The 14530-nt window shown below is 36.9% G+C and overlaps 1 protein-coding gene across 1 annotated transcript; it reads left to right on the plus strand.

Annotated features, from left to right (window-relative positions):
• Positions 1 to 1067: 1067 nt before the first annotated feature.
• On the plus strand, positions 1068 to 8757 carry LOC124833893 (protein STRUBBELIG-RECEPTOR FAMILY 3-like). The gene is made up of 17 exons (XM_047308458.2): positions 1068 to 1242; positions 1361 to 1510; positions 1660 to 1789; positions 1970 to 2038; positions 3250 to 3315; positions 3443 to 3514; positions 3604 to 3675; positions 3763 to 3834; positions 3924 to 3989; positions 4128 to 4193; positions 4524 to 4897; positions 5063 to 5310; positions 5802 to 6073; positions 6376 to 6514; positions 7325 to 7461; positions 7560 to 7716; positions 8444 to 8757. The coding sequence occupies exons 2-17, from the start codon at positions 1411 to 1413 to the stop codon at positions 8504 to 8506; spliced, it is 2103 nt and encodes a 700-aa protein (XP_047164414.1). The 5' UTR covers positions 1068 to 1242; positions 1361 to 1410; the 3' UTR covers positions 8507 to 8757.
• The last annotated feature ends 5773 nt before the right edge of the window (positions 8758 to 14530 follow it).

Raw genomic sequence — 14530 nt, forward strand, 5'->3', positions numbered from 1 at the left:
GAATTTTCAACAAATATCAATGCTATCACCACCACAAACATAAAAATGAAGGAATGAATGTTAACTTTAGTAGAATAACAACTACTCAAAATAGTTAAACATTAAGAAGAGACAAGTGTGGTTTGTTGTGCATGTTTCCAAGTATTTAACAAGAGTAAAAAATTTGTTCAAACACTCTTGGTCATGATCTTTGATTACGATCTTTGGTTAGGCTACAACAACAAAGTAATGCTTTTCACTTAAGTAGTTTCATCAAATTTACAACACTTCTAATAAATACATGTGTATGCATAAGTTTAATAAATGTAGACATTTGTTAAGACCAACCGTGTCTTTTGAAAAGACAAGTTATTCACATAATTTTTTACTCTCTTCTATTTAAATTTATTTAAATAAAAGAATGCTTAAAACAAGTAAAGTATAAAAAACACCAAAAAAAAAATATTAAGTAACGCCATTATGAATTTAAATCTTGAAAGAAAACATTAACTACAAGATTAAAAAAAATGCTATTAGTTATGAAATTTGATTTAAAAATTGTGCACTAAACAGTGCAAATAATATTATCAATACACAGAGTTGAAAAGATGTAATAAGTTTTCTATTTTCAGTTTCCAAAAATGATTAATAATAGTATTTTTATATTTCTAAGTAAATGTTAAATTTAAAACGCCTCTTGACCAAAAAAGAAAGCCTAAGTAGTAGTACAATTGATTTCGTGAATACTTGTCGTTATGTTTATTTTAAACTTTCATTATAAAAATATAACATATTTTGATACAAGTTTTGAACGGATTCTAAAAGCTTTAAATTGATTATAAAAAATAATTATTTTTAATAAATTAGATAGTTATACCAAACTATTATTATATCATTAAAAATCCTCTTATTATAATTCTGTGTTTTTTGTTTTAACGGTAAGGAGATACAATTACAATGAGCACTGACTAAGCATAAAGGGAACAGTGATGGTCCAAGGTTGGTGGACCCAAGAATCTGAATTTTTATTCTTTTTATTGAAAGGGTATTTGAATCGAACGTTCAACACAAAGCAGTGTCAGTGTTGTTGTAGTAGTTGAGAGCTCATACTTTTGGAAAGGAAAACAAAGCAGCAGAACAGAGTGTGTCTGTCTCCATCTGTATGCACTTTGGACAATTGGAACCATCTCTTCTTTTTACACTCTCACAACCATCTTCCAATCTTCCCTCACTTCAACTTTATTTTCCTCTGATTGCCAAAGGGTATGTTTCATTTCTCGTAATTATCCTCATTCTCATCAAAGTCTGCGCCTTTGGCTTACTCTGTTGTTTCGATTTTCAATTCTGAGTTTAGTAACGTTTTTGAGGCTTGTGTCTGAAGGCTGTGGAAAAAGGTGCTGTTAGTAGTGGAAAACAGTTTCTTCGGAAGAAATGGGTTGTTGGAATTCAGACATGAATTTGCAAATTTTCTTGTTTTCAATGTTGACTTTCGGTGCAACTTTCTGTGTTGCGGACACTGATCCACTTGATGGTATAGTATAATTCAGGGTTCTGATTTTGTAGTTTCGTTTCTAATTTTATGATGCTCTGTTTCGGTCAGATTAAAGCTTCACCCGAATTCTGTTTGCATGTGTTAGCTAGACGTTTTCTTTGAATGTGATTATTTTTCACACTTCACAGTTGCGGCAATAAATAGTCTGTATGTGGCTCTTGGCTCACCACCCCTTGAGGGGTGGAAAGCCATAGGAGGAGATCCCTGCTTGGAACAATGGCAAGGTGTGCGTTGTGTCTTCTCCAACATAACTGCTTTGTATGTCTCTCCTCACTTCCTTAAACTATTACTGGTTGTTCAGTCTTGTTTTGTGTTCTATTTTCTTAAAAAATACACTTTTTTTTATCTTTTGCTTGGTGTTCTTGAATTGTTTAATTGATGAAGATGAATGTGATCCCTTGGGATACGGCTCTCTAAAATTTAAATTTGGGTTGACAGGCTACTGGGAGGCATGAGTTTAAGTGGACAACTGGGAAGTAATTTGGATTTCCCATCCATCATAGAATTGTAAGTGTGTTTGATTTTTCAGGAAACGGTAAAGACCATTATCATTTGTTTCAAAACCAATGAGTTCAGTATTATATATTTGAATGAGGCAATCCAGAGTATTATTTTTTTTCCCCGTTGAAATTATGAACTTCTGTATGCCATGTCCATTTGCCTTGACGAGAATGATTGGCTTCTGGGTAAATATGTTTGATTATAACCTTACAACTGTTTTTATCAAGACTACAACCTGCAATAAAGCCTGTAACCACAATTTCAGAATCAACTTTGACCTCCATAGTTTGATTCTGAAATTGTGGTTAGAGGCTTGTTCATCCCTTACAACTTCAGCACATCTTGCCAAGCCATTTAATCCTTGCACAGGTCCATCTGTATTTAAACAATGTCATACAGCTGTAGGAGCTTCCCCTTTGACTGAGATCTGCGGCTTATTCTGCGTGACAGAGGGACTTGAGGGGCTTAATTTTTCCATGTTGGCTTTGTACAATTCCCAATGCTGATAAATTGCCTCTCATGGCTTGAAGTGTCTTACAAAATTAGGGTCATGTAGTTGCCAATTTCTCCGTCATCAAGCTTGCTACTGTTCATAGACTGGGCCAGATTTTATTTTATCCAATTCTGCAACTTTTAGTTAAAAACTTGCTCATATTTTCGGCATCTATGATGTGGTTACCATATTTGAAAGGCTGTTGGACAATCTCTCAAAGCGTGTAAAGTTGTCTCCTCCATCTATAAATAATGTTTGTATGCTGAGTTTGTTGCTTTCCATTTGGATATCTGTAGATTAGTAAGATTTCTATCATGTATGATCTGCCAAATAAAATTTTTAATTCTTTCAGGGTGCTTTAATTCTCCAAATCTTGTTCCTAATATCATTAACCTGCAAATTTTGAAAATTATTTAACATTTTGTAAGCATTTGCTGCTGTAAATTCCCCTTTTTTGTTGCCTGCCCAAACCATTTTATCTTCAGTAGCCTCTGTTGAAGGAGGAAGTAAAACAGTGATTCGTTGGACTGCTTAAGAGGGTAAAACTCTGTTTAGAAGCTGATAGATCTTGACTAACAAGTAATAACTTTGTTTTGCATTGCTTTCAAATATGGAATATTGAAATTGTTGCATTTCTTTTATATACTTTCTTATTTTTGGTTCTGCAATTGTGCTTTCATTTTCATAAAATCCTCAAGAAGCTTTCTATTCCTCAATTGGGCAGGGATCTTAGCAACAACCAGATTGGAGGGGCCATTCCATCCAGTTTGTCCCCTACTTTAAGGAACTTGTAAGTTTTCTTTAATCACCAAATTCGCGACTTGTTTTATTGTCCTGGCTATTGCTAAATCATTTGTATTCATATCCATAATTGATTATCGTTATGCTAGTTTCTATGTTTCTTTTTATAAATTTAGGTCACTCTCAGCTAATAAATTAAATGGAAGCATTCCAGATGCCTTGTCCTCATTAACTCAATTGTCAGACTTGTGAGTTTATAGCATTGCTTGTCTCCATGCTAAGTTGTTATATTTTTACATAATCTGTCTCTTAATTTTGAATATGATGCCACCTTTAGGTCATTAAAAGATAACCATCTGAATGGAGAAATTCCAGATGCATTTCTACACTTTACTGATTTGATAAATATGTAAGAAAATGTCTTAAATCACAACATTGATATTTCAGTGTCTTTACTTTTTGCACCATAACAAATCCTGCCTGCTCCTTGCTACAGGGATCTGTCTGGAAACAACTTGAGTGGTCAGCTGCCTCCCTCAATGGGGAATTTGTCATCTCTTAACACATTGTGAGTAACTCTTACCAACTAAGAGCTTGTGCTTTCGTACTTGCTAAATGAAATGAATGCATCTTTTTAAAATTTTATTTATTTTGCAGACATTTGCAGAACAATCAACTTTCTGGGACCCTTTTTGTTTTGCAGGACCTCCCTCTTCAGGATCTGTATATTTCTCATAAACCATAATCTCTTTGTAGACATAGAAATGAGTCAAATGACTGTTGTCCATATACCTATCTACTATTTATGCTTAGGGAGTTTAAACTGTGTTTAAGTTACACTGTGAATTTATAATGATATAGGAATATAGAGAACAATATATTCTCTGGGCCAATTCCTCCGGAGTTGTTGAGTATCCCTAATTTCAGGTGAGTCATGGCTTACTCTTTGAGCATTCATTTTTCTGCTCTAAATGGTATTTTAGTCAAACTCCTTTCTTTCTCTGGCTAAACTGAAATCTTTGTTCAAGTATTATTATTTTGTCCTTCATGGAGATGTTACATTCGAAATTTTGTACTTTAGTTTTATATCCATCAAATGTAAAGCCATATGCTAAGATTATCCTTTTACAGATCATTGAAGCCTTTTTACTTTTGGCTTAGTTTCTTTGCATAAGGCCTTGTGGTAAAATAAATTCATTCAAATCCCCATCACCAGATCTCTCATACATGTTAGTTATAGTAGCATTTTCCTTGCAGAAAAGATGGGAATCCGTTTAATACTACTATCATTCCATCACCTCCAGCTGCTTCCCCTGCACCTCTTGCTATGGCTCCCTCCCCAGAAATATCACCTTGGAAAGTGGCCAATAGTCCATCTGCTACCACCATAAAAGCTCCAATACCTGCAACTGCTGAGAGGTCTTTCAGAACCAAGAAATTAGTTTGGATTGTTGGTGCAGGCTTTTTAATATTTATTGCATTAGGAGTTTGTCTTCTTATGTTGTGGTGCTTTAAGAGAAGACCAGAGAACAGGAGTTATAAGAAACACAACATGAACGTGTATAAAAGATCTTTGCATAAACGTACAAGCAGTGACTCCCCTTTTGAAGCAACTGATGATGAGGAGAAAGGTAAATCTGACGACGAATCTTTTATTCTTTTAGCGTGTTACCTATTGTAATATAGCTTCTTAAACTCTATTTTCAATTCAAAAAATCAAACTCTGGGTGAAGTACATGGCAAAAGAATTTCTTCAATTTCAGAATGCAATAACATTTATGTATTAAACAATGTAGGATGGGGTTCAAAACTTCCAGCCTTGCAGCCAGCGCCACCACATAAACTCCCAATCATTCCTGGAGAGAATTTAATCATTAATCGAGCTATCTTTGGTGAAGAAACCAAAAGACAAATTGTAACAAATTCCATCAAAGTTTATACTGTTGCATCACTTCAGCAATACACAAATAGTTTTTCCCTAGAAAATTATATTGGCGAAGGCATGCTTGGCCCTGTTTATAGGGCTGAACTCCCTGATGGAAAGGTAATGTTTTTTCTAGTTTATCATAATTGGGCATTCTTATGTCAATGGAAGGAAAGGGAAAAAGAGTTAAATATTCGATTTGAGTTAATTTTTTATTTATTTAAACAGCATTATTTAAAAGTAAAGGGAAACACCAGTTATTTGTTCATCTTTTTTGCTCCCTCTTAATAGTTTGAACAGTATTTCTTTTCCTCTACTACACTTAAATTCAGAAGATTAGTTTCAAGTTTAAACTGCATTTCTCAATGTCGAAATAAAGACATGCTTGTAGATCCCTTGTTAGTCAGTTCAATCTTCCATAGTCTCAAAGATGCATCGCAGTTTCATACTTGACAGACATTATTTTTTGTAACGAATCTGATGCTTTGTAATTTTTGAAGATTTTTTCTATTGTGCTCACTTGACATGATAAGTTGCTAATTATTTTACTAGTTTCAGTTATTCAAGTGGAGCTTCATATGCTCACATCATTCAAACTATCTTCATTGTAGTTACTGGCAGTCAGGAAGTTGAATGCTACTGCTTTGATTGACCTAAACCACGAACAGTTTCTTCAATTAGCTTCCAGTGTCTCCAAAATTCAACATGCTAATATTGTAAAGTTTATGGGCTACTGTGCCGAGCATAGCCAACACTTACTTGTATATGAGTATTGTAGTAATGGCACCCTTCATGATGCATTGCATACAGATGCTAAACTTCAGATTAACCTTTCATGGGATGATCGCATTCAAGTGTCACTTGGAGCGGCAAGAGCTTTAGAGTAAGTTTAGAATTTAGTCACAAATCATTAACTCCTTCTTGTAACTTGATAAACTCAATATTGTTAGTGAACAATGCCATCTTTTCTGGAGGTTGGAAACATATTTTTATGTCATGTATTAAAAATAATATCTTAAGTCATGCAATATATGCAATCCTTGCAAGGTAGTTTTTAAGAATATAAAGACAAGTTGGATCTCTATATCCACATATAAAGAACTTATGTTTTTGACAGCTAACAATAGTGTTGTCATTTTCTTGACAGCATTAATTTTGATCATCTTCTTTCTTCTCATTAAAAAGGTATTTGCATGAGTACTTTCAGCCACCTATTGTGCACGGAAACTTTACATCTGCTAACGTACTACTCAATGACAAGTTGGAAGTTCAGGTCTCGGATTGTGGATTAGGTTCTTTACTATCTTCAGGCTCCGCAAGTCGGGTAACTCTTCAGCTTTAATTTTTTCACTTAATTTCAAACTGATACATACATAATTCGGGGATTTGGAGTTTTGATTCTTCTGTGCTTTTTAAATATGCTTTGTGACATTCTTGTATTGTTAATAAATATGAAAGAATAGGAACAAGTGTTTGTATTTCATTTTATGTTTATAAATCAAACTGCTAAAGGAAGTAGTTTTGAGAAATAATAAGATGCAGTTATTGGCCAAAGGCAATTGACTTAACTGGCAGTATCAAGTAGCATGTATTTTATTATAATTTCACCTGTTGATTTGTTAGCCAACAACTATCACAATGTTGTTTACCTATGAATTCCAAAGTAATGATTCACTTTGGAGGAGCCAAATCGCAGTAAGCGCTTTCCTGAGGCTTTTGGCATGCACAAACTTTGGAATGGGTCAACCTTACCTTCCCCTTATATTGCATATACCAAAAAACTGGATGTAGTTATGAGACTTGTTTAGGTTTGAAAGGATTCAAAGAGATATTGTTCATTCCACACCCTCTTTCTAGGTACATCATGATGGCTGCTAACCAAATTTGACTTTAAAAATTAGGTAAAGCCTAAATCAAATGGATGATCGGTCTGCTCTACAAACTATATGAAGGATACATACGCAACTAAATTACTTAAATTCCAAATTGTCCCTACACTCAATTTCTGAAAATTCACTTCACATATGCATGTGGGGATTGTTATGCTCGTCAGATAGCTCACAGGAGCAACTAAAAGTTAACTTTTTCTCCATTTTTGTTCATCTATGGCTAACACTAGTGCATCTATTTTCAGTTGTCGGGACACCAACTCACAGCTAATGGTTACAGTGCCCCAGAATACGAGAATGGAAGTTATACACTTCAAAGTGATGTCTTTAGCTTTGGAGTTGTAATGCTAGAGCTCCTCACTGGACGAAAATCCTATGACAGGTTAGCAATCCTTATAGTTATTAAATACTTGTGTTTGATAAAGTCGTAATTGAAGAGTTGGATTTGGCTAAGGCACCATTAATTATGTGTGTTTGTAGCTCACTGGCTCGTGGAGAGCAGTTTTTGGTGAGATGGGCAGTCCCTCAACTCCATGACATAGATGCATTGTCAAAAATGGTTGACCCTTCTTTAAATGCAGAATATCCTAAGAAATCCTTGTCACGTTTTGCAGACATTATTTCCTCATGTATACAGGTAATTTTCTGTCTACTTTTATGCCAAATCCAATAAGAGATGTTGAAGTCACTCAACTTGTCTCATGATTCATTGCACAAATTTAATCTTCAATAATTAAATATTGAGCCTGCTTATCACCAGAAAACCAATGACTTCAACCAATTAACGAGGGTTGGTTTACATTTTAGCCCTGTCATTTGTAGTCTAAAAATTCTCATTTGTTTAGTTTAAATGGAAATGTGCGAACCATAAAATTAAGTGTCAATATACTAGGATAATGGGTTCATCAGGGAAAGATTACATAAAATGTGATTACATAAAATGTGACCTGAGATCAACCCACATAAAGGATACCATTTTCAACCTAAGACAATGTGTTTATGGGTCTTCTTTCTTATACTGTGCTCAAGTTTGAATTCCGTACGGAATTCAAACTTGAGCACCGTATAAGAAAGAAGATCCATAAACACATTGTCTTTAAGGTTTATAGGTTGAAAATGGTATTGCCAATCCTTTATGTGGGTTGAACTCAGGTCACATTTTATGTAATCACATTTTATGGATATCATTTCATATTTTTTATAATGCTGGTTGATGCAGTTTATCTACTTTATCTGTGGCAATGATAATCAGTATCTTTATCATGGTTGTAGCTACTATTTACAAGTTCTTTCTATTTGAATGATATAATATGATATCACTTTCTTATGGCCCATTATTTTTTTTTCAATTGTTTTTCTTCCAGCATGGACCTGAATTTCGACCAGCAATGTCAGAAATTGTTCAGGATCTCTTGCGAATGATGTAGATGTGGTGTAGCTGTTGATGAGATGAACTGCCATAGCTGGTAAAAGAAGCTATGGTTAACAATTTTTGTGGATGTTACATATCCATTCTTTTATCTTATTTTTTTTTTCATTGTCATTAATCGTTTTTTAATTTGTGAATCTGTTTTGTTGTGTATGTATTATCCAAAAGCAAAAATGTGTTACATTATCTAGTTTTTTCAAGTACTTCATATACCAATATGTTTCTAATATTAAGACAAGAGGTGTGACTCATGCACATGACCTTCCAGCATAATATTAGATCTTCTGAACACAACTCAGACTCATGAGAATATTTTTGACTCCTACATTGTACAATCTGAAAAGGACGATGTAACATCCCAAAAATACAGTATAAAACTATATAATAGAATAATCACATGTTAATAATACTACATATCAGTCTTACAAAAGATAGGACGTACGCTCATGGCCGAACGACCTTACAGAATAAAGAGAAAGTTAAAACTGTACAAATAAGCAATCTAGACCGAACGGTTTACAAAAGATCTATACCGAACGGTCATACAAAAGAAAAAGGTAAAAGATGATCGAACGGTCATCGTATAAATAAACTAACTACTGACCGAACGATTCTATTGTTCGGTCTTAACTTCTACCTCGACCAAACTTTCTTCTTCTAGCGCTTCTTCCAGCAGCTTTTCTCCTTCTGCTCACATCCACACGGATGTTCATTGCGACAGGAAAATAACTGAACGTACCAAACGGACAAGACAGGAAAATAGGGTAAGCTTATGTAATTTAATTCATGTATCAACATATATTTCACACAATCAACTAAACAAGATAAATCATTAACTCCTTCATGCAAAGCCTAATACTAGACTCTGACTGTCCGGACTGTATGAATTCTGTGTAGTTACGACGTTCGCGCACCCGGGTGATGTAGTAACTGGGATACCCTCATCAGCTGCCACCCGAGGTTAGTCCTATCTATCCAAATTAACCATAAGGACTAGGACCTCTTGCCATTCCCACACATGACTTACCCTTCTCTACGTGAGAACGAGTAATCACGGAATATCAGGATGAACCGCTAGCTTAACTTTATCCACATTCATACTTTACCATTTCAATATTCATTCATGAGATATTCCTCCCCGGAACACTCTTTCATATTCATACTCATTTCATCTACATCATATTCCATCATCTTTCATTTTCAAAACCTCAAATCGAACCAATTTGAATACAGATCCCATAGGATACCAAATACCGACCGTTAATCTTCAGCCCTGAACGAGACCGAACACTTGGAGTGAGACCGAGAGGTCTCCAGTTCCAAAACAGATCAAAACCGAGAGAGTTACTATCGGGGTTGAGAAAGAGACCGATTACAATAATATTTCTCAAAGACTAATATAATCGAACGTTATTTACAAGGTGAGCCAATTTAATGAACTCACTCATGAGAGTTTAGACCGAATGCCAATAAGCCTAGGCCGAGTACTAAGACTCTAGGCCGAACACCATAGAAACTGATACTGTAGGACATCGAATAATAATAAGTGACGGAATTATATGAAGAAACCGAATGTTATAAATACTTAGCTTATTTATGAGTTTAACATCAAGGAGAACGAGTGCTAGTCGAAGACCGAGCACTGTAGAGACCGAACGCTATTGGTTTTGGCCGAATGCTCTTATTTAAAAATTAAATTACAGAATCAAGGTTAAGCGCTTGGTTTAAGACCGAGCACCACTTAGTACGAGCACTTGGTGTAAGACCGAGCACTACTTAGTACGAGTGCTTTGTGTAAGACTGAGCACTACTAAACTTATAGAATAAAGGCTTGATAAATATAAGATACCATTTATCTAGTTTCAAGAATGAACGAAATATACAAATACATATAGATATACTGAAGTTTATAACCAAAATGAAAACGCTCGGTCCTCAACTGGAATTCTCTCCAAATGACAGAATCCAGTTCCAACCGAGTCCACAAGAAAACCGAATGGTCAATGACCTTCAGTGACGAACATCAATTTTCACATAGAAATACAGACTTAGAATTCATACTCTTATTAATACATTCCTCACTATTTATCTTCATCATTCATACAGCCAAAACATAGTAACAATCATACTTCATATTTCATCCAACAATCAAACAAGCATGCCAGCATTCAAAAACGAGAATAAAAATGAAATTATATAAGCTTCCCATACCTCTTAACGTGACCGAACGCTCACATATATGGTTACTGGTTCACCTCTACAAATCCTTCTACCCTCAACGCTCGACAACTTCCGAAATAGCTCGGAATCGAAAACTGATCGGTTCAAATGAATGCCCTCGACGCCGGGAATGCTCAGGTGTCGTCTGTTTGATGATCGGAGGAAGAAAAGAGTAAGATTTTGTAGAGAGAAGATTAAGAAATCTTAGAGAGAAGGAGGAGAAGAATGGAGTTTCAGAAGGTTGAAGAAGATGGTTGCATGCAGAGAGTGGCGTGAATTTTTGAAAACTCAGAGTTTTACTCCTACCGTTAAAACCGAACGGCCACTCCAGTGCTTACACCTGTCTTCCACTTTCTGTTTTCCAGCTCCCCTTTCCCGACACTTGTCTTCCAGTCAGTTGGGTTTTGGGTGGATTTTTAATGGGTCTGACAGACGAAATGAGAATTTTTATATTCATGGGAATGTTTTTCATTTTTTAATGAGAAAATTAGTAGTTTTTCATTTATTCCACAATGGACCACGATGGTTTTTTCTTTATGAAATTGGGTTCTCTACTAGTTTTTATTTATGGTGGGTTATTTTGTGGGATATGGGTGATGGTTATGATGTATTATACAAAAAAATTAAAAAAAGAATTATGTTTTCTTTTCTGGGGATTTTTTCGAAAAAAATTGTTGTATTATTCTCAAAAATTCATGAGATTCAATCTATCAAAATAATAACTGGAGGTTAAGAAAGACGAGTTGTCTTTTATCATTACCCTTATGAAAGTATCATTTCTATGGAAAAAATAGAATATGGGTTTATTCTCTTGATTCATATTGAAGATAATTTATCTTCACCAAATATAGTCATATTTTTTAAAGATCCGAAATTTTGTATTTTTTTTTTAAAACTTTATAATCATTTTAGGCATGTTATATATATTTGTAACTTCTCTTTTTCTTTTATTTTGAGTTTTATACTTTAAAAAAAAAACTGTAGCATCAATATACCACTTGAAAAATTCTTATGCTCTAAAGAACTTGCGCGATATAGTTCTTAAAAATAGTATTTTATTGCGCTTTAGGAACTTATATAACTATATTGTTCATATAATTAATTATTTATCTTACAATATTAAGGATTTCTGGCTAAAATATACAAACTATCTATGCAAATTCTTTTAAACGTTTTAAAATTGAAGTTTCTACTAATAAAAATTGTTGACCGTGGCAAGAGAATTTCAACCATGTTAACATATATGAACTTTATTGTGTTTACTAAATATATTAATGATTAGTGACACAAATAAAATATGTCATGACACTTTGTTCAGCATCATGATAACTGAATTGAGATACAAATGATTTATCAAGGAAATTTTATTTTGAAGAGTTTCGTATCATAAGTTGTAAAATTATACAAAACATACAAACAAATATACAATTAATAAAAACCACATTATAAAAAAATAGTTATTGTTGTTATATAAAATTTATGTTATATAAAATTTCTATAACTTAAAGAATTCTATTATTGTTGTTACTTCATACTAGTATGTTGTTGCTACACATACTAAAATGTCATAATACAAAATATTTAATTCAAGAAAATGTATATTTCATGAACTTTCTCTACATTATTTGCATTTCTGAAGTTATCTTCATCTTCTAACAAAAGCTCTTCTCTAGGTATATTATCTTCAATTTCTTCCTCATCTCTTGCTATAAATTTTCAATTGTTTTCTATCTTGGTATTTAAGTTTCTCTATCTTGATATTTAAGTTCATACGACACAAAAGAAAAACAAATAAATCACAATTTAGTTTGAACTTTGTAGTTTTAACTTCTAAACAAGTCAAAATGTAAATAATTATTGTTCCGGCCGGATCCGGGCGGACCCTGCAAAAACACACGAGCTTGCTGTTGAAGGCGGACGACGAATACTGAGGCCGAACGGATGAATGGTCTCGAACGCCGGGCGGACGACGATCACGAACGTCGGAAACGGGCGGACACTTTCCGCTGGATCCCACGAACCGAAGCAAGCTTCACTGGCGGGCGACATCAATATGGACGATTACTTTGTGCTCCAAAGCGGGCGGACGTCCTCCAATCCGGACGCTCGCTCTCTGCACCAAGCTGGACGGGCGTCCTCCACTCCTGGCGGATGATCCTTGCTTTCAGCTCCAAGCTGGGCGGGCGTCCTTCCTCTCCTCGGCATTGCTCCAACCTCCCAGTTGGGGAGGGGCCGGGTACCTGCTAAAGGCACTCCGACGCTCAAGTCAGTAATATGACAGAGCGATTGTGATGCGTGTATGCATCGTTATCAAGTTCAGTCCAGAGTTCATACCTGAGACCTTTATTTATAGCGAATTGTAATGGGCTTTTACCTTTTGGGGGCCTGGGGACGGCCCAATAATACCTTAATCTTCGTTAAGGACTTTAATGTGTCATTAGCATTTAACCGTGTAATCAGCAACGTGCGTCGGTTGGGAATGATGGTCGGTCAGGGATGTTACCTTAGGTGGGCGTCCTGCTCTCGGGCGGACGTCCAATCCTTGGGCGGACGTCCAGCTCTTGGGCGGTCGTCCACTCCTTGGGCGGACGTCCACTCTTTGGGCGGACGTCCAGCTCTTGGGCGGTCGTCCACTCCTTGGGTGGACGCCCAGCTCGTGAACGCATATTAGATTTTTGGGCGGACTGGCGGATGACGGACGTCCTTGGACGGACGTCCGGTTCCTAAGGACGCTCGGTCCAGACAGTTTGGCGGACGTCCGGTTTATAGGGCGGACAGGCCAACTAAGGCGGACGTCCACTTCATGGGCGGTCGTCCGCTCTTTGGGCGGACGCCCAGCTCTTGGGCGGACGTTCTACTTTGGGTAGACGTCCTCTATTGGTACATATGGCGCCGTCTATGTGGGCGTCCTTCCGTATGGCATCCGGCACCTCTGGTACATAAGCCCCCCAAGTCCTAGTGCACGTAGTGTGCATAGGATTATGAATAAGCATCTAAGATAAGAAAAGATTTGACGTCGTGGTTATACATATTTCCCAGACGTTTCGTCCCTCGGCATTTTCCTGAAGAACATTTTTTGTGAGTATAGAGAGTGCGGTGCTATCTTGTGGTGATAAAATTCCATGTGAGTTCTTCAAATTTTCTCTTACAAACAGGGGTTCTACCCGGTTGGCGGATGTGCATTTGGCCATTTAGGTGACGCTCTGCACTCCCTGGTACATACGCTCTGCCTTGGTTGGCTGGATGCTCGCCATCTTGGGCGGACGTCCTTGGACGCTCGCCACATTGGACGGGCGTTCCATCTTGGGCGGACGTCCTTGGACGCTCGCCACATTGGACGGGCGTTCCATATTGGGCGGACGTCCAAATGGCTGGAGGCTCGCCATCTTGGGCGGACGCTCGTCATTTTGGACGGGCATGCCATCTTGGGCGGACGTCCTTGGACGCTCGCCACATTGGACGGGCGTTCCATCTTGGGCGGACGTCCAAATGGCTGGAGGCTCGCCATCTTGGGCGGACGCTCGCCACATTGGACGGGCGTTCCATCTTGGGCGGACGTCCTTGGGCGGACGTCCTTGGACGCTCGCCACATTGGACGGGCGTTCCATCTTGGGCGGACGTCCAAATGGCTGGAGGCTCGCCATCTTGGGCGGACGCTCGTCATTTTGGACGGGCATGCCATCTTGGGCGGACGTCCTTGGACGCTCGCCACATTGGACGGGCGTTCCATCTTGGGCGGACGTCCAAATGGCTGGAGGCTCGCCATCTTGGGCGGACGCTCGTCATTTTGGACGGGCATGCC

The sequence above is a fragment of the Vigna umbellata genome, chromosome 1, assembly GCF_029865625.1.
Source record: "Vigna umbellata cultivar VRB3 chromosome 1, Vumbellata_1.0, whole genome shotgun sequence".
Lineage (NCBI taxonomy): Eukaryota > Viridiplantae > Streptophyta > Magnoliopsida > Fabales > Fabaceae > Vigna > Vigna umbellata.